Source organism: Callorhinus ursinus, unplaced genomic scaffold (genome assembly GCF_003265705.2).
Source record: "Callorhinus ursinus isolate GAN/ISIS: 27379988/994484 unplaced genomic scaffold, GSC_fseal_2.0 scaffold3, whole genome shotgun sequence".
Lineage (NCBI taxonomy): Eukaryota > Metazoa > Chordata > Mammalia > Carnivora > Otariidae > Callorhinus > Callorhinus ursinus.
In genome coordinates, this window is record NW_027397065.1 from 33,747,850 (window position 1) to 33,768,039 (window position 20,190).

Genomic DNA, 20,190 nt, shown 5'->3' on the forward strand with positions numbered 1-20,190 from the left:
CACAGAGACATACATATATGCACACCAAATGGTTCCACTAGCAAATACATTTGTGAAATTCTGTATCCTAAATCCTCCATTCAGAGAATCCCATCAGCATATTAAAGGCTCTAAGAAGTCCTGCCGCACAGAAATCTGTTCAAAACTGCTTAACCCATGCTTCCTGAACTTACTTTATTGTATGCCACAAAATATGTTTTATTATTTTGAATAAATGTTAAAATACTATAATTTTAATAAGGCTGACCTACTGTCTCAAGATGTTAGGGAAGACTTCACAAAGTATGTTATTTTTTTAAAGATTTATTTATTTTGGAGAGAGAGAAATAGAGAATTGGGGGAGGGGCAGAGGGAGCGAGAGAATCCCAAGCAGACTCCCCAGTGAGAGGGGAGCCTGATGCGGGGCTCAATCTCACTACCCTGAGATCATGATCTGAGCTAAAACCAAGAGTCAGAAGCTTAACTGACTGAGCCACACAGGTGCCCCACAAAGTATATTATTTTAACTGGTATTTTAAAGAATGGAGAAGGTGCAAGGTAGCCAGCTCAGTATATACAAAGTCATGAGGACTGAAATATTTTTTAAAAAAGAAGATTCAAGATTGGTGTGGAGTTCCCTAGGGTTTAAAAGTAGAAAGAAAGACTCTGCTACACATTTTCATCTAACCAGGGAGAAAGTATCCCCACCTTGTCTCCATGAGTGCTCTTTTAATGATTGCTGGGGTGACACAGCTGTAGGGACAAGTGGCCGCTCACCTGTTCTGAACCATGCTCATGGCCATCCAGTCTCCAGGATACACATTTTTCCCAATGAGGTCCTTGAACATGATGAATGTCTCCATCAAGAAGTCCTGAAATAGTAAAGCAAAACACACCTGTCATCTTGTTTCATAGGAACTGACTGGAAGGACCCAGATCTTATTGGCTGTTTAAAGTTTTTCTTTATTATTTATTTTTAGAGGGGCAGAAAGGGAAAGGGCATTTATTAAATAAATCCAATGGAACCAATAGCGGTGGATTTTTAAACGGAAGCTTCATGTTGGTTACCAGGAGACTGTTTCACAAATACAAGTGGAATGTGACTACAGGATGTGAAAACACTCTCAAAAAAAAGCACTAGTAATTCTGTCTCTGGGAGGAAAGAAGTAAATGCATTTATTGATGTCACATTTTTATAACCATCTTCTCAAATATGTATTTAAGAAGGAAATATTCTACGCTTTGTGACAGCATCTCGGGTCATGTAGCAAACAGTTATTAGCATGACCACCTAATTAGCAGTACTGTAAACACAGCTAGTTCATATATAACAGACACATCATGGGTAGATTAGAGGAAACACAACCTCTCATTCGAAGAGGTTGAGAGTGGACCTCAACACACTCCAGCAGATACTGCAGCAGACCAAGCTTGTGCTCCATCTTTGGAGACTGCAAATTCAAGACAAATCCAGACAACCAAGACCAGGACCCCTGGCACATGGATGCTCCTGAGCTGGAAGAAGCAAAATCATACTCTGTCTGCTTTCAGGAAAAGTTAAAATCCATAGGAAACCCATTCAGAGCTCTTTCCTTAAGCTAGTGGTTTTCAAATTATTTTAATAGCATAATTCTTTGTCCAAAGAAAATACCACTCAGAACCAAATACATAAAATAGGTAAAAATAGAATAGCTGTGTTTGATGTGTGTGTGTGTGTGTGTGTGTGTGTGTGTGTGTGTGTGTGTGTTTATGGTAGAGGATGGGAGGAATATAATTTTAAAATCACTACTTTAAGCTAAACTGCAAAATTCTAGAAATGAGATTGGTTCCTTTTCAGCAATCTTTGCTTCTGGGGAAAATTACCCCAATGCTTTAAGTCCCAATTTCCACATCAGCAGAATGGGGATAACATCTAATGCAAAGAGTTACTATGAAAGTTAAGTGCACACTGTCTAAAAGATGCTCAGCACAGAGCCTGGACCACTGTAAATCTCATTAAGTGGTGGATCATGACAATGGCGAGTATTGTTACTCACCCTTGATATCACCTGGGGAAATGCAGATATCATCACAGGCTCCTTCCCTTCAAATGGGAACAGAGAAGGCCTCCAGCTCATAGATGAAAACCCTAGCTTCTGAATGAGAAGCTATAGCATGCTCTAAGGATTAGGAGAGAAGTTCAAATCCTACTCTGCCACATACTTGCTATGTGGCCTTGAGCAAGCAGATTATAGACTTGTAAAATGTGACCACTAATCCCTAGGTCATACTGTTGTGAGAATTAGCAACAGAGTATATATGTTCAATAAGTGAGAATTCCTTTTACTATCTTCTCACCTTTCCTTCCACTGAGGGATCAAAAATTAGAAATCTAATCTTTCTATTTCCATGCTCCATGACATAGATAACATAGGGAAAAAACCTGGGTTATTTGGCTTTCCTTTTGTTTTATTTTTTGTGTATCCAGAAAAAGGTTACATTTCTTGCCAATGCTGATCCAGTGAGGAGACCATCTCTCTGCTGAATGGCTGAAAGAGTAGGACATTGGCTTCCTAATAATTCCCCTTTTTATGGGCCACTCTCTGAGACTGGGCCAATTTTAGTTCCCTTGGCCACTCCAAGGAGAGCTGAAAGTGAGCCTCTGCAGCAGAATTCCTAATTCTAGTAGTAGTAAGGAGACAATGACAGAGGTGACCATGTTGAGGGCAAAGGGACTGCTAGACCCCCAGGACAGCCTGGGCTGGGCTTTATGTTGATAAGTCATCTGCTACAGAGCTAGGCCACGTGCAGACTGTTCTGTAACAAATGAGTCCTGAGGGGCTAGAAGAGCAAGGGGGCTCAAAGGCCAACTTCCTCCATATATTTGTGATCATAATAGAGAAATAACTACCTTTTACTGGGCACTTAATATGTGAGAGCTACTATGCTCTCATTAACCCCTTCCATAACACTATGACATAAATAATTTATCCCCACTTTCCACATGGGGAAACTGGGCCTTAAGAGAGGTAACTTTCCCATGATCACATAGCTCTCCAGTGACAAATCCTGGTGCAAATCCTAGACTGTGTGATTTTATTACTCATGGTCTTAAGCCCCCAAATGTCCATGATTCATCAACAAACATTTGTTGAGGCATATTTAGACTAGACATTCAGGTTTCATCTCTGACAGGGACTGAAGTCATGTTTCAGGAGCGGTAAACACAAGCCTAAATGGAAAATAGAACTAGGGAATCACATGAACATGTTTGTAAACGAGAAACACATATACACAAGGTCCACTGGGACATCTTCTTGTGCTATACTCTTAAGAGCCAAGAGTGTAACATGCCTACCCTACACTGCCCCCGACCCGGCATCGTGCTGACTCACCACAAGTTCAGAGCTGGTCTGGAAGGTCTCAATATAGAAGGAATAGTGCTGGTCACCCATCTGGTTTAAGATGGCTGTCATACATGCCACAAAGTGACTCTGTAAGAAATAAAGAAAAAATGTCATGAAATAGTGGAGAGAGCACCATGAGGTTGATCTTCCCCAGTTCCTTGACTTCAGACTGGAAAACACCTCAACCATCTCAGGCAAGTATAAAAAGCCTCCCAAGGATGGAGAATCTCTCCTTACTGGATCAGCAAGTGAAACTTCCTTATGAGGAAATGGTTCCTTATGGCTCATTTATGGGCTTATTCATCAAAAAGCATTTACTGAACACCTATTATGTGACTAGGACTGTAGTGGGAGCTCCATGTATAGAAAATAGAGCCTGATCCATCCACTTCTCCAGCTGCTTGTACTTTGGGAAAAGGCCACTGCATTGGTGTCAGGAGATCTAGCCTGTATCAAGATCCTGGATGGGGCGCCTGGGTGGCTCAGTCGTTAAGCGTCTGCCTTCAGCTCGGGTCAAGATCCCAGGGTCCTGGGATCAAGCCCAGCATTGGGCTCCCTGCCCCGCAGGAAGCCTGTTTCTCCCTCCGCTTGCCGCTCCCCCTGCTTGTGTTCCCTCTCTCACTGTGTCTCTCTCTGTCAAATAAATAAATAAAATCTTAAAAAAAAAAAAAGATCCAGGATATATTTGATTTTTTTGATAAATAATTTTATATATCCAAGCCCCAATTGTTTCATCTGTAAAGTGGGAAAATAATCCATCCATATCTACCCCCAGATATGGATCAAAAGTCTCCTCTAATGCTTTGAATACAAAGAATTTCTCTATAGAGGGATCAGTTGTTGGACCATCATGAATCAGCTAGTGAGAAGCCAGTAGCTCCCAGGAACCAGCACTTGTTAAGGGCTTTGGAGGATAAAAGAGATGAGAGGAGGTGGTCCTTGCTCTTCAGGAGTTCATGATCTAGTTGGGAAAGGAAGATTAACATCCGTGAGGGAAAATGTACAAGACCCTTAATCTGCCAAGCAGACAAAGTGTTAGAGGGATTCAAACAAGAAAGGAATCAATGCAAGGATGTGGAGAAGAGGTGGGTCTGGAAGGCTCCAGGGGATCAGAGGAGCAAGAACCACATTCCTTCATGTACCAGAATATATCATCACAGCCCTTTCTGCCTTTTCCCTCCCAGATCTTGTCAGTCTGTATCAGGGTACATTTTCTATTTAGGCTAGTGTCTGCAAGCAGCATTTCAGGATATCTACTCTGGAAACCTTGTAAAGGAGGTACCAACCACAGATCCACCAAGGGAGAGGAGCCACACAAGAGTCTCTCCGGCAAGATTCCAATAGGGCTGCCATCTTGGTCAAAGGCAGTCCCACTAGGTTTGGTCAAGGGCAGGCTTGTGGAAGATGGTCTGCTCAATGTGATACAGGCTTCTCCAGGGAACCCTACTGCTAAACGGTGTCCAACAAAAGGCATACCAGAGAGGTGGGCCTGGAAGTATTATGTGTGAACCAAGAAAATGGGTTTGGTATCACAAACTGCTATTTTTGTTTAAAAAATAACTTGTAAAAAAAATAAAAAAATAATTTTGTTAAAAAATAATAAAAATTATATATATAATATACACACACACATATATATAAAGCACACATATGAAAAAATATATATGTATATAAAACACACATGAAAAAAAAATACATCTCCTTGTCGATTACTGCTCTACAGTTCAGTTACAGTGGTGGAGGAACAGCCTCACTGTCCCAAGAAGTTCCTTCTGGGTTCTTTCAAGTTCTTTTGGATAACTGAATGTTCCTCAAGTTCACATTCCCAAAGGTAACTCCCAGAGATCAGGAATCTCATTTGCTTCTAAAGGTTTTTTTTTTCCCAAGTAGGATGTTAGGAATAACATGCTTTCCCAGTCAGCAAGACCAGCATTATAATTCGCGGGGCTCAGAACAAAATGAAAATGAAGAGTCCTTGTTAAAAATTATTCAGAATTTCAAGACAGCCCCAGGTCCCATTCTGAGCACCAGGCCAGGTCATACACTCAGCAAGCCAGCCCTGCCTGCCAGTGGCCACCAGCACGCTCACATTCCATAAATGTTTAGAGAACATGCAAAGCTGTCAGAAAGCATAAAGCTGGGACTCTCGGGAGCAACAATGAGGATGCTATGCTGATGGGGACCTGGAGCCTCTACACTGGGGTGAACCATCCTGGTCAACCAGGGAGGCAAAGCCTTTCCTGCTCAGACCCCCAGGGGGTGGTGGTGAGTTTGTGAAATTATTGGTTCTTTTCAAACCAGACAGAACACCACCATCGCTGTTAACTTAACCAGGTCCCTCTTAAACCATCGTGCATCCCTCTGGCCAGGCTGGATGGCAGAAAGGAGAAATCTTAGAGTTCGAGAGGTGTGTGTGTGCGCGTGTGTGTGTGTGTGTGTGTGTGTGCACGCACACACACGTGTGTTTCCTCTACTCCCTCCATCTCTTCTCTCCTTTCCTCAAAGAATTCAGCCTGTGACCACTAGAGGTCTTTTCTTTTCACATGGTAGCTGCCGAGCAGTTTGTTCGGCTTTTTATTTATTCCTACGTGAGCAGATCCACTACACTTCTTGCATATAAACAGTGAAAATTACAACATAAAGGACCCAATATTCCTTCTTTTGGAGTAATTCTGCTGCTGGCCAAAGCCTGGCTCATTTTGCAAGGAAAGGGAGGACATCTCTGCAGGTAATTCTACTGCTTTCAAGGTAAGAGATTTGGGTAGGTTTTATTTTTTGTGATCCATGATCCTCTAAGAGAAAATGCTTTTGCCTCTTGGACAATAGTTTACTTTTAAAGATTTGGCTTAAATGGGTCCTTGGATTGTGAGTGTGTGTGTGTGTGTGTGTGTGTGGCAGAAAATCTACCATTGTCAGAACTGCAGGCTGCCCCAAATGCATAGATACGGGAGTGCTTGTTATTTCCAATGGCTTGATTTGAATTTGAAGTGGGGGGAGAAAAGCAAAAAACAAACCTCAGAGCTCAAGTTGCTTGGAATTACCTTGAAAAGGCTGCATTGTCTTAAGCCTTGTTTAGAGAAACTTCCATGCTTCATTTTAAAAGAAAATAAAAGTGAAAAGGGTCCTAGTCCCCATCTAGAGAAAGTGACCATTTTATGAAAGAAACCATTATTTTTTATAAGGACCTGCTCAGTATGTCAGAGTCCACCAGTCAATCAAAATTACTTTTACCAGCTTGTCCATTTCTTCCTTCTAACTACCACATAGAAAAATCCAGCTCAGTGCCTTACAGCACGATTTGTAGTGCAATGTGACTGAAGTTTGGACAAGTTGCCTGAATTTGGCTGTTAATGAAAAAGGACAGTGTTTTACATCTGTCTGGAAGCACCCCTTTTCTCCTACTCTGGTGTCTAGCCCACCTTAGCCCCAAATCTGTCAGAAATCACACCGATGTGATCGATTGATTAGTGAAATGGCATGAGACGCCAGCAGCAGTTTTGTATGCAGAAAAGCCTCCTTTCTGTCATTTATATTAAAAAGCAAGTAACAGCAAAAACAAAACAAAACAAACAAAACCCTCTTTGTCACATAACGAGAGAATGATAGAATAACATTATGCCTCTCTGACGTTTATCCTTTTTTCAGTAATATCCTCATCATGGCAATCCACCTTTGGCTTCCTGCCCCCTTCCCTTTCTACAAGTTTGAGACCTTACTTCTATATCCACCATGTTTTAAGTGTTTAGAAAGAGATAGAGGAATGGGGAGGGGGGAGTGATGCACTAGCAACTCAGATACTCCTCACATTGACACTGCTCAAACTTTATAGTGTAGGAGTCAAATCTCCCAGTCCTGTCAGCAACATGGACAAGCCTGAGTACTGCATGGGGGACAGCAGGGTGGAGGGGTCCCTGCAGTCCAGGCTGGTGAGAATCCCTCTCTTCCCATCCCTGGCCGAAATTGTGTAGGTGACATATATTTACTATCAAGGCATGAGGCAGCCACTCATCCATAGCCAAGCAGCATGCCAGGTGCCTGGATGAGAAATTGCTTCTTAAAACAGAATACCACGGGGAACTGCATCTTAAATCCCAGAGAGAAACTGTATCTGAGACACTGGCACAAACCAGGCAGAGTCACATCGGCTCCGTTCGGGGCGGTTTAAAATGTAGCTAATGAATCACAGCATGAAGAGACACGGTTTGAAACTAGGTCAAACGTGTAAAAATAAGTGCAATCATCGCAGGCACTTGGCTGATGAGGGGCTACTTAACGCCTTGAGTGGCAGGGCTTATTTGCCACATAGAACCCTCTTCAGCGATCCGCGACAATCAATCCTCTTAATTAATTCAGCCCATCAGTATGGAGAGAGGTCTCGCGCACCTGGGAGAGCACTGAAGCTCCAAAGGAAAACAGCCAGGGTCTCTTCACTGTGTGATGGCAAAAGAGAAAAGAGAAACCCAGTATCCTGTGATTAATATTCATTAGCTGGGATACTAGGTGTTTAGGATCAGGAGAGTAGCCCTCCCCTAATCATTTGGCTCCTTTGCATAAAAAAAATTATCATCATATCCTCATATTGATAAGGCCAATAGTTGGGTGCACGTCACCCGACTTAAACATATCTATTTAACCACCTCTAAGGCAAACACACCTACACACACACACACACACACACACACACACACACACACACTCACACACAGTCAAGACCTCAGCAGAGCTGAGTGGACCAGGAAGAGGCAATCGGTTTGCCCTGCCTTGAAAACCAAGCAACCAAGGGGGAGAGGGGCCTGGTTGCTGCAGATGCGTCCCCCACTCACCTGAAATTGTGGGAGGGATGAGCTCACAGAAGGAGGGAAGCAGCTAACTTTGGGAGCTTGCTACCTAAATGCCAACATTACTACGCGATACCAGCTGGTGACACGTTGCTATAGTAACTTCAAATAATGTGCAGGGCCAAAATAAAATAAAATATAGAAAGCGCCAAGGAGAGGAGATGAAGGAAAGTTTTCATACCGAGGGAGGCTCATAGGGAGATGAGAAGTTCTATCTCTCAGGCCATTTATCTCCTTGGGAGACTAAGAGTGGCCAAATGCCATCCTCAGGTGGCTTCTCCATTCACCCCCACGTCTGCCATGTGGTTATGTAACATATTTAATTCTTGAGTGGAATTGGCACTGTGTGGTGGATCCAGGACCGGAAGTGGGAGGCTCTGGTGTTAGTAAAAACAGGGACTCTAAAACCCCTTTATCTCAGGGCTTTGTCAGGTACTCGGAATTCTAGTGTGTAGTGATCTTTGGGGAAACCAGTGTATAGTTCTGTCTTAGCAACCTTCACATTCTGGGCACAGTGCTGGGTGTCAGGGTGCAGCAGTGAGTGGGATGGAGAAGGCTGGGCTCCAAAGAGTTTACACCTGGTTCTGCCAGGATGTAGAGTGTCAGAGTGGGAGCCTCGGAGCCAGCCAGCCAGAGTTCAAATCTTAGCTCTATCTCTTCCTCATTGTGTGACGTTGGGCAGAGTCTTGTGCCTCAGTGTCTTCATCTGTAAAAGGGGATAGAAATGTTCCTTACTTCATACGGGGTGAGTGAGGATTAAATCAAAAAGCACTTAGAACATAGAAAGCCCTCAATAATTATCAGCTATTATTATTATTATCATAGTTGCTGACTGTGATCCAGAGAAACTATGCAGATTAGCTCATTGAAATTCCTGACCTGGGTGAGGGAAATGATGACATCACCTACCTATGACTGGCTGTGGACACATCAAGTGCTCCCAATCACAGCTCAGGGCCCTTTGACTCTGAACATGCCTTGGTTAACAACATACCCAAAGTCCAGCTGTTAAGTAAATCAAATGTGAGCCTCTTGGACCAGGGCATGCTGGGAGGTTTCTTTTATTTGGCGACAGTTGCAGGCAGGTGGGAAGAGTGACAACAGTGCCCAAATTGTTCAAAAGCGTGAAATACAGCTGTCTTCATCAAAAACTTACTCCCCCAGCTGTTTGGCTTTAGGATGTGCCTGTCTCTTTGTGCAGTGACGTTCTTTGGTTCCCCAGGGATCCTGCTGTGTGATAGAGTAAACCAAGTCACCCTCTTTCAGGGGAAGCTTCCCGATGGGCACAGATCCCAGGGTTTCATGTGGCCCACTCCATGTCAAAGGCACAACATCACAGGAAAACAGAAAAGTGCCACTTGGATGCTGTATATTCTGCATATGCTCTGACATATTCCATCCGTACAACATGACAACTCTTGTAGAGTTAGCTGCGTGTACCCCTGTCTGGTGCTGTGGGCATTAATGATGGTTCAACTACCCAGCATCACTAGGACCAGAACTACAGGTGTCTCCTCCGAGAGTGAGCAGGAAGGGAGGGGTAAACAAGGCTGCTTTGAATCAAGGCTGGAAGAGCAGACTGAATTGGTAACACATACTTCCTTTGAAACTAACACATTCTGATTCTTGTTGGAGCCTCTGCTCTGTGGTGTGGGGTCACTTTAAATCTTCCAAAGGATAGGGGCACCTGGGTGGCTCAGTTGGTTAAGCATCTGCCTTCAGCTCCAGTCATGATCTCAGGGTCCTGGGATCGAGCCCCGTATCAGGCTCCTTGCTCGGCAGGAAGCCTGCTTCTCCCTCTCCCACTCCTCCTGCTTGTGTTCCTGCTCTCGCTATCTCTCTCTCTGTGTCAAATAAATAAATAAAATATTAAAAAATAATAATAAAATAAATCTTCCAAAGGATACAAAGGGATCCCAAGGGGGATGGAAAGCAAGGAAATTCCATTCATTCATTCTTTGTGTTCAGGACTCTACATTCATCATGTCACTGACTCATCACAACAACCTCATGAGGTCAACTTTATCCCCATTTTACAGATGAGGAAAGTGATATGTATGGATGTTAGGCAGCTTGCCTAGACAGACATTTAGTATATGATGGTCCAGGAATTAAAATCTGGATCTTTCTGACTCCAAAACCTGTGTTCTTTTCATAAATCCACTGTGTCTCCCATGTCAGCACTGTCAGCTCCACCTGGAGAGAGATTTTTGTCCATCTATACTCTATCACCAGAATCTAGAATTGAACTTCCACTTAGTGTGGGCTCAATAAATATGTGTTAGATGAGGGATTGAATTTATTATAGTATTCCCCGTCTCTAAATGAATATTATAGGGACCACTCTACCCTCCACACACAAACTCTGAAAAGTTAAGTTCATGTATAGACCATCTTTGCCTTAAGAGGGTTCAGAAATGAAAGAATTTTTGTTCTACTTCTGAATGTACTCTATCTTAAATTATATTTGATCAAGCCAGAGTGAGATCATTCTTTCACACATTCCTTAATTCAACAAATATTTATTGAGCACCTATTATGTTCCACGCTTGGTTCAAGTTGCAGGGGATACAACCAGGAATGAAAGTAACACAAGTTGTTCTTAATGAGCTCTCATCCCCATTGGGTAGAGGGCCAGGGATGAAGAAACATGCTACAAGCGAGTGAGTACACAAGTAAGATTATTTTAGGCAGTAGTATCTGCTACTAATGATATATCACCAAGGAATGAGATAGAGATGGAGTGGGAAAGAAACCATTTTCAATAGGGGAGACAAAGGCAGCCTCTGAGAGAGTTGGCATTTGAGTGGAGATCTGAATAATGAGAGTCAGTGATGCAAATCTATGGTAGAACAGCATTCCAGAGCAATTGAACAGCAGATTCAAAGGCCCTGAGGTGGGATATGCTTGGAATGCTGGAGGATCCGAAAGAAGGCCAGCATAGCTAGAAGGTATGAAATGAGGGAAGACACTATATAAGACGAGGTCAGAGAGACAGGCAGGGGCCAAATCCTGTGAGCCCTTGGGGGTCAGGGGCAAGAGTTTGGCTTTTCCTCCAAGTGCAAAAGGAGGCCATTGATTTGGGTTTTAAAAAGCTTTCTCTTGCTGCTGTGTGTTTCCAGAACCCCTCTTTAAAGAGGCGGTTTCCACGTCTTACCACACAAGCCCATCTCCAAGACACAGTACTGGACTTGTTCCCAGGGTCATGAGTCTGTGAAAAGCACAAATTATGTTTTCAATGTTGACTCTTCCTTATTTGTAGTAGTGTCACCACTCTTCAGCAAATGGTTCTCACTAAATGACTATTTTGTAGCAGACTCTGGCCCTCCTTGGGCAGGCAAGAGAGTGGACTCTGGTTTTATGTGGATCCTATCGGTCTTCAAGCTTAGTGGGCTCATCTTCCTGTTATTCAGAGCTGAATGGAGAGGAGCCTGCTCCAGTGACTCCTAGTCTCTGATTAAAGCCATGCTCATTTGTGGGACCTGAGAAACCTGCTTGCCAGGAAGGGGCTATCATTCAGGACACCCCAGTTTTTAACTGAATGAAAGATGATTTTTCTAAATACTTCTAATAGCATTTGTGGAGGTGTGGGTGGGGAAGTTCACAAATGCCATTTAAGAAAAGTAGTTTCAGAAACAAGGATTTATTCTCAGCACTTATACCAGTGATGGTCCTCCAATTTTGCACCAAATGCCTCAGGAAAGTCTGTGCAAAAAGGTCTGTTTGGAGTTCTGGACAATATGGTATTGTCCTCAGCTCACTTTTCCCTGGGAAATAGCAAAGCCAGGAGCATCACTGGGATGTGGGCTCTGGATGAGTATTCTAAGCAGCCCCTCGCCTTCTCTTGCAAACATTTGCATCAAGGTTAAGTAGGACACCAAGATCAACCCTCAACAGAAAAAGTATCACAAAAGGATATTACGTTTCAGGCAGAAGGCGCTGTAGGCTACAGGACAAGAACTATCACTTAAAGTGCTACGTGTGTGTGTCAGGCAGCATGCTAAGCCCTTTATTTATCCATCAGTGAGGACTTTTTATAGGGTTGTGGCAAGGGAAGAAAAGAACTGGAAGAAGGAGAAGGTAATATTAGTTGGACATCTATGAGTCAGACACTGTGCAAAAAAGTATCCTGACGGTCACCACCGCCACCAGTTCTTGAGCACTCACTATGGGCCATACACTATATATGCTTTATCTCATTTAATCCTCCCAACATCCAGGCGATCTTAAAACCATGTGGACTTTACAGATCAAAACCGAGAAGTAGAGAGGTGACCTGACTTGCCTAGATCAGCTTGACCCCAGAAGGCTATTGTTTTAGAAACATGATGTAATCTTAGTAATAGGAAAATTAACCTCAAAGTATAATGAAGAAAGGAAAAGCACACAATATTTTACCTTACTGGGCTCCCTGCCTAACTAGCCTTGAATACAGAGAACATTCAATATTCCATTCAATTCAATAAAGGTCTCGAATATGAAGAAACATTCTAGAAATGTCTTGTGCCTATAGGGTGAGGGAGGGAGGAATGGAGGGATGAATGGATGGGTGGGTGGAGCTAGCTTGGCAGGTTGTGTAGGGAGATAGACCAGTTGATATAGGTAGACACACAGCTACATAAACAGGACCAGGTCTCTTAATGACTGTGCTCTATGGTTTATGAGTCTCCCATGATTTTAGTCTCAACTGAGGATAACCGCTCCATTTTCTGCATTGCTTAGGGTGTTAAGGCCAAGAAGGGTTCAGAGTGGAACATCAATGCCACATACTAGGAAATTTTTCTGGTTTCCCACAAAAGCAGCTTTCCTGGAAGGCACTGAACAGGGCATCCTAAGTCCTGGAGCAAATGCCAGTTTTCTTCAACATGCCCTGGAACTCTGGACAAGTTGCTTGATCTCTCTGGCCCCGCTTCTCTCATCTCTGAAACAGGGATACTAGTACTATGCATAGCACTGCTGTGAGGGCGAAGTTGAAGGCAGGTGGAGGGGTCCCGTGTAGCGCCTGGCTCACCAGAGGCACTCAGAAAGCCATCTTGCAATGTTCAGCCCCAGCCTTCTTTCTGGTTCACCAGAACAGTTTGCTGATCAGCTGGGGAAGTGTGGAGTTAGCTTTTGGTTGACTCGTGCAGGATAATTTAAACCTCCCTGTGGACCTGGAGAACTGCATTGCGGATGATGATTTATACACTCTCTCCCTGCCCTTTGGTTCCCTTTACAAAGCCTCCACGTTTGAAAGAGAGGAGGGGCGGCAGACAGATGTGTTCACAGACAACCAGGCAGCCAGGAAAGAGGGTTTTCAGGAGGGGTGATTATTTTGTGGATAAAAGGATTGCTTTAGTTTACCCCTTGTGTTTACTTGAAGGAAGTAGAGTGAAGAAGGTCTCTGTCTCACAATTGTGTTTTAAACTTCAAGCCCAACTTTCTAACCAGGAGTCTCCTAGCACCTCCCCAACCTCCTCCAAATGGCTCTAGTTGACCCTGCTGCAAGTGACCTGCTGGTCCCAGCATGTTCCGCTCCTTGGGTCCAAGTATGATAATAATGGATTGGGTATGTGTGGAGGTGGCCTCTTTGCAACACCTCCTTGATCACTCAACTCCACAGTGCTCAACTGAAGCAATGACATACTATGGGTAATTCTTAATCCACATTAGGGAAGGATTTTTCTCCTTTCCCAAACAGTTGTTCACTCCTCGCTCCCAATTAATCAATCAGTTAGCAAATATTTACTCAGTAGCTATTATCTATAAGGAGTTATATCACATACTTACTACACACTGAAGGTCTCAGGGTATAGGGAAGAATATCCCTCTCTCTCTCTCTCTCTCTCTCTCTCTCTCTATCAATCTATCCATCACTATAGTAATTCTCAACTAGGGCAATCTGTCATAACTGAGGGAGAAGGGAAGGTTGCTACTGACATCTATTGCTTAAAGGCCAGGGATACTGCTAAACATGCCACGGTATACAGGCTGGCCCCAACAACAAAGACTGATCCAGCTCAAAATGTCACTAGTGCCGAAGTTGAGAAACTCTGATCTGTAGAGAAATATACATTGTGATGCCGGATGACAGGTACAAAATGAGTGCTATGAGGAAAGTTTTCTCTAGGCTTGTAAGAAGTGGGAATGACCTTTGTGGGTTGTGATGTTCAGGAAAAATTTCACAGAGAACGTGGGGGTTTGAGGAACTAAGTGATTGAAAGAGATTAAGATAAAAGTGGGAAAGGACATCTTAGATCTATAATAGAAAATACATTTCATTTTATATTTTAGCTAACTTGATTGATTGATAGTAAATGCCTAAAGAGCTGTGTGGGAAATGATTCTAAGGCCAAGTCCTAGCTCAGCAGGTAAGAGTGTGTTGATTGATTACTGATGTCTGCTCTAGGCAAGGGAGGGGGAGGGAGAGTGGAGATGCTGAGAAATTGCTGTCCCACTTTTGTATGTGGAACAGGATGAGGAAAGACACAGAGGTGGAAATGAGCAGAGTGTTGTGGTACAGCAGAAGTTCATAGAGGGAGATCTCGAGAGAGATTCGGAGGGACAGACTGGAAGGGCCTTGAATGCCAGGCTGAAGGCTTTGAACCTCCATCTGCAGGTAATGGGATGCCATGCAGGCACCTGCCTACTGGGTTGCCCCAGGCCAGTTCTGCTGACAAGGTCTTGAGAATGAAAGAAAGCCACCAAAAGTTCTTGCTCTTCATTTCTATAAAGAGAGTACTATTTCATCTGTTAACAGTAAAAACTGGCAGAATCATCATGCTCTGGCTTTTATGAAGCTGATTCCAATGATGAAAAAAATCCTATGAAGCTGAACTCAGAGATAACTGTTTGAAAAGCTGACTCCAAGGGTTCACATTAATGAGCTCCTGTAAAGCCCTTTTGGATAGAGCATTCCTTCTGATGTCGTTCATGTGCAAAAAAAAAAAAAGAAAAGCCTCAAGGAAGAAGGGGCAGAATGGACTGGAAGACCATTCGTGGGGCTCAGGTTCCAGCCGACCTCCTGATGAGGACACTGCACTGCCTACTGATCTTGTATTTCCTGTTAGCCCCCAGCTCCCCTGACAGGCTGGCTCCTTAGGCTGTTTCCTTTCTGCCCCGGCAATGATACCTCATTGATTTATTGGTTTGCAGTTTTCCAAATGACATCATAGTCCATTTGTTTTTCATTCTTTCCCTTTGCTCACCTCCCTCCTTTTAAATTCCCATTTGTCCCACTTCTACTTCCCTGTCCTTTGGAATGGTAACAACACCTTCCAATTACTCCTCTGCAGTCCGCATTAGCTGCCTGCTGACTCCCTCTCCCCGTCATCATTAATAAAGGTGACACTGCAGCTTGGCATGAGTTCAGGTCCTCCCCCACCTGCTCCACCCTCCCCTCTCTTGGAGCAGAAGGCTCCCCAGCCACAGAGCCCCTGCCTTTGATGCTTTCTTCCGGTACCCAGCTCCCACCCCTGTGTTCTAATCCACACTCAATTAAAGAAAGATCAAGTGACACAATAAAAATGCCATCAGGAGAGCTGACCTGGTGGCGCCCAGATATCAGATCAACTTACTACAACCCCATATCTACAAATTCTATCTAGAAAAGAAAAAAAAGATGTCACAGTTGTCTGGGCTGATTTGTTCTTTAAAACCCCTGCTGACTCTACCAGCCTGACAAGCCTGGAGAAATCCTAACAAAATTCTAATCAATGTTAAAGCTTTGAATTAGAGAGATGATGGGGAGGGTGATCCCTGGGAGTCCCTGCAAGCCAGTCTTCTTGCAGCACAAATGGAGAAGCCATGGACCAGAAAGTTTGGGTGGTTTCCCCATGGTCACACAGCCGCCGAAAGGGGGAGGGCTAGTGCTAGAAAACCCAGCTGTTCTGACCACAGTGTTAAATCAAATATACCATTCTTCACTGCCTCCAAATGCTGGCCCCCGACCTCCAAGTTCCCTACAAAGTGACAGTTCTTTTCCTATCTCAGCCAAGGGGTTGTCCTGATACCTAGAAAAAAATGGACCTCAGCTAAAAACTAAGGCTGATGCTTGAGATGCACATGCTTTATCTTCCTCACCACATAGGTTTCCAGATTTGGGCAAGAACAAGCCTTTGAGCACAAATTTCAGCTTTCAAAAAACTTGAATGGGTGTCTCTATTACCACCATTCATCCTTGCTTTGATCAATTATGTTCTGTGCCCAGCATCGAAATCTGGTTAAGAACATCAAATTAAGAAACCAAAGGATTGATCACTGAAGTCACTCTGCATAATGAAAATTGTCTGAATGTGCCTCAGGGCAGGAACAGGGTGGGATGTGGGAGGCTTTGTTTATGACACTTTGCTCTGAGATCCTCAAACTGGCAGTCCGTGGCACTCACATGGTGCACAGAAATGCTTTGTTGGGCCGGCATGGTGTTTTTAAAACATGTGACTTGTGTGTCAACAAGACTCAAACAAAAAATAAAAAAAAAAAAAACAATAAAAAATAAAACATTTGACTTTTTGGTCAACATTTAAAAAACAGCAGCTTTTCCATAAAGTTTTAAATTGTCAGCTTCTCTTGGCTACTTGGAAGATCCAGAGATACCATTCTGCATTCCCATATGGCAGCACTGGGAGCTACCTCCTGACATGAACAGGGCCTATGAGGGGTGCGCATGCACTTGCCAGGTCTCTCAGGCCTGGCCTCATTCTGGGGTGACCTACGCTTCCTGGTTTGCCAGGGACTTGTCTGGTTTTAGCACTGAATCCCATGTGCCAGGAAACCGCTCTTGCCGGGACAGTTGGTCACTCCACCTTGTTCTTTTATGTACTTGCCTGGTCCCTGTGGGCACGTGCACATATGGCCTCTTCCTTACCACTTCCTTTGAGCCCACATGTCTCCCCAGAATGACATTCAAGGCTGCCCAGCATCTGAATCCTGCTTCTCCTCACCTCCCCAACCAACATGCCAAAATTCTCTCTGTTCCCTTGGCACATGCACAAGCTAAGGATGCCTTCTTTTACACACCATGAAGTCCAATTCATTTCTCAAGACCCATGCAAGTGCTGTTCCCTCCTCCAGGAAGCCTTCTCTGATTCCACCTTATGCTCTTCTGCCCCAGACAGAGCTAGGTACACCCCTCCTCTGCTACAATAATTCTTTCTCCTTATATGCATCACCATTAACACAGCATCAAGTGAATAGACTTTGGAGGTGGCCTTCCTAAAGACACAGAGGGAATCAGAATAGTGATAAAGTAAAAAGAAATGTAACAGTTGCAAAACTTAATTTGAAGTCCTGGTCTCTCCATAGTTGTGAGTTTTGCACGATTCATCAAAGTTTCAGTTTCAAAACTGAAAACCATCCCACAAATATCTGCCTCTATTCCATGGCAATATTTAACATCCCAAAGTCTAAGAACATCTGGGGGTCCTGAACATGGACATCCAACTCTCCTTCTGCTTGTAACATGGAACCTTAATCATATGTCCATGTGTCTGTGTTCTTCACTAGCCCCAGAGGTACTCAAGCACAGGGACCTTCTTCTATATCCTGTATCCTCAATGCCTGGCTCATGGAAAGTGCTCAGTAAAAGGTTTTTCAAATGAGTGAGAGAATGAGTGAGACAACTCCCATCAAAGAGATCGGGGACACGATCTCATTTGCTATGATTTTAAAGAAAAAAGGTCTTCTTCGAGCGCCTGGGTGGTGCAGTCAGTTGAGCATCTGACTCTTAATTTCAACTCAGGTCATGATCTCAGGTTGTGAGATCGAGCCCTGTGTTGGGCTCAGCGCTCAGCGCAGAGTCTGCTTACGGCTCTCTTTCCCTTTCCCTCTGTCCCTCCCCCCACACTCTCTCTCTCTCAAAAATTAATAAGTAAATATTTAAAAAGAAAAGAAAAAAAAAAGGTCTTCTTAACTGTCCCAGTGCCCACAGGGCCTCTGTTTCTTAGCTGATTGCCCTGAGTCATATTCCGAGCTAGGACAACCAATCTATGATTAGGGTCAAGCTGTCATTCTTTTATACATTTATCTTAAGATCATAAGATTGCAAAATGTTGACAGCTTTAGAGTCTTTTCTGATCAAGAAAGAGAATTCCAGGAGTCCAGCTTCCTACTGGACACTTCCCCTGGCACGGGCCATAGGCAGCTCAAATTATAAACCTGTCAGCAACATCCCTTCCTCTAGAGCCTCTCTCCCTCCTCGCTATGTGTTCCTTCTCAGGACCACTCTCAGCTCAAGACAATAGTCCAGGCATAGACCTTGATTCTCATCTCTCTCTCCTTCTGTCTCTCCTCTCTCTCCTCCCTCTCCCGCTCCACCCCATAAATCACCAAACCTCAGGGATTTAGAAATTTGTCTTGAATGTGTTTATTCTCTGTGCCCCGTCTCACTGCCCTAATTGAAGCTACCATCATTGCCGACCTGGCGTATTGCAACATCCTTCTAAGTGGACACTCCCTCCAGCTCTGCCCCCTCTAATCTCCGTACTGCAGTCAGAGTACGGTCTTACTAAAATGGAAATGAGACTATCTCTCAGTCCTACTTAAAATCTTCAATGGATCCCACTGACTCGGAGGGTAAAAATCCAAACTTCTTAGCACAGGATGCAATTCCCTGCATGATCTGCAACTCCCTGCATGATCCCTAACTTCATTTCTTCCACTCTTCCTAACTGCTCCTTTAAACTCTACCATCAGGCCACACAGAATTTGTCCCAATTCCCATCCAACTCACTTATCCAGATCATATTCCTCTCATCGCTGACTGCCTGACCACACGGTGTTCCCAGCCTCAGAACACTCAAGCACATGCGTGTGCGCATGCACACACACACACACACACACACACACACACCTTTAAGCTATTTGCTACGGGATGCCTCATAGGGGGAGTGTTATATAGATTAAGTATGAATACATCCACAAGGGGATAATGCAGTGCTCACAGAATAAGTGCTCAATAGATGGTTACAATTAAGAGTACAGGCACTCCACATGGCTAATTTTTCAATGGTTGTAAGGGAAAGCTACACAGAAACAGCTAAGATTTGGGCTCTTCAACTCTGAGTCATGTCAAGCCCCCCCAAAAAGACTGACTGTACATATTTGCAGTCCCCATATCTTTAACATGCAGCATTCAGTGAAACTGACATTATGTCATGATTAAGACAATAAATGTTAATTGTACTGAATCAAGCCACTAATTTTGCTCCTACCATAATGGGATTATACATTTCATTTTGGAATTTTAAAGCCCTTATAACTTCACAGCATCATCTGTCACATGCTATCATTTCAAGAATGGCAGGATGTTATTGTAAAGGAAAATTTCCCTGCCCTTGTGGTGTCAGATGATGTTCCCCAGGGCCCCCCTCTCCACCCACTACCCCCAGGTCTCTTTTAAGTCTCTGAGGTTCTGGTTGGTGGCAGAGCATGAAGATGCCTTTCCAGTGAATAGCCTGTGTTTCTGTGATCCTTCTCTTGGACAGGACCCATGTGAGTTGTCACCTTCACAGCTGGTTAGAACAGGAGGCACGTGGAAAGTGGGAGCTAAGAGGTCTGAATTCTATCTAGTCCTAACTTTGCTGTCAATGATTTGGGTAATCTTGGGCAGGTATCTTAACCTGCAGAGGTCCCAATTTCCACATCTGTAAAATAATGAAGAGGCCTATGGTTCCAAATTCTGAAAGTCTATGATTGGTACCTGAAATTAGAGAGATTGAAGAATAGGTTCCTTCCTTTTTTGTTCTTTGGATGAGGTTATGCTGGGAAGTTGTGGTTCCCAAACTTGGCTGCACATTAGAATTACTTGGTATTCCGTTCCTCAGGCATCAGGATTTTTAATGCTCCCTGGGTGATTTCTGATGTGCAGCAAACTTTAAGAACCTCTGGTCTTAAGGAGTCAATATAGCTCAATAGACAAAAATGAGGTAGGCCACCCTGATTCCAGACTGGTCAGCTGTCATAAATAAGCTGCTCGATCCCTACAAACTCACTTTTCCTCACTTCTAACC

At 43.8% G+C, this 20,190-nt stretch overlaps 1 protein-coding gene and 1 long non-coding RNA gene across 2 annotated transcripts in view; one reads left to right on the forward strand and one right to left on the reverse strand.

The window, feature by feature from the left end:
• Positions 1-20,190, reverse strand: part of DOCK2 (dedicator of cytokinesis 2) — a 414,356-nt gene that overhangs the window by 87,099 nt on the left and 307,067 nt on the right. Inside the window, exons 28-29 of the mRNA XM_025867057.2 lie at positions 3,354-3,452; positions 757-851 (exon numbers count right to left, since the gene is read on the reverse strand). Coding sequence (XP_025722842.1) covers positions 757-851; positions 3,354-3,452 — 194 coding nt within the window. The remainder of the gene's footprint in view (positions 1-756; positions 852-3,353; positions 3,453-20,190) is intronic.
• The window catches only part of LOC141371923 (uncharacterized), a 95,832-nt gene continuing 81,563 nt past the window's right edge, over positions 5,922-20,190 (forward strand). Inside the window, exon 1 of the long non-coding RNA XR_012377274.1 lies at positions 5,922-6,113. This is a non-coding gene — a long non-coding RNA (uncharacterized lncRNA). The remainder of the gene's footprint in view (positions 6,114-20,190) is intronic.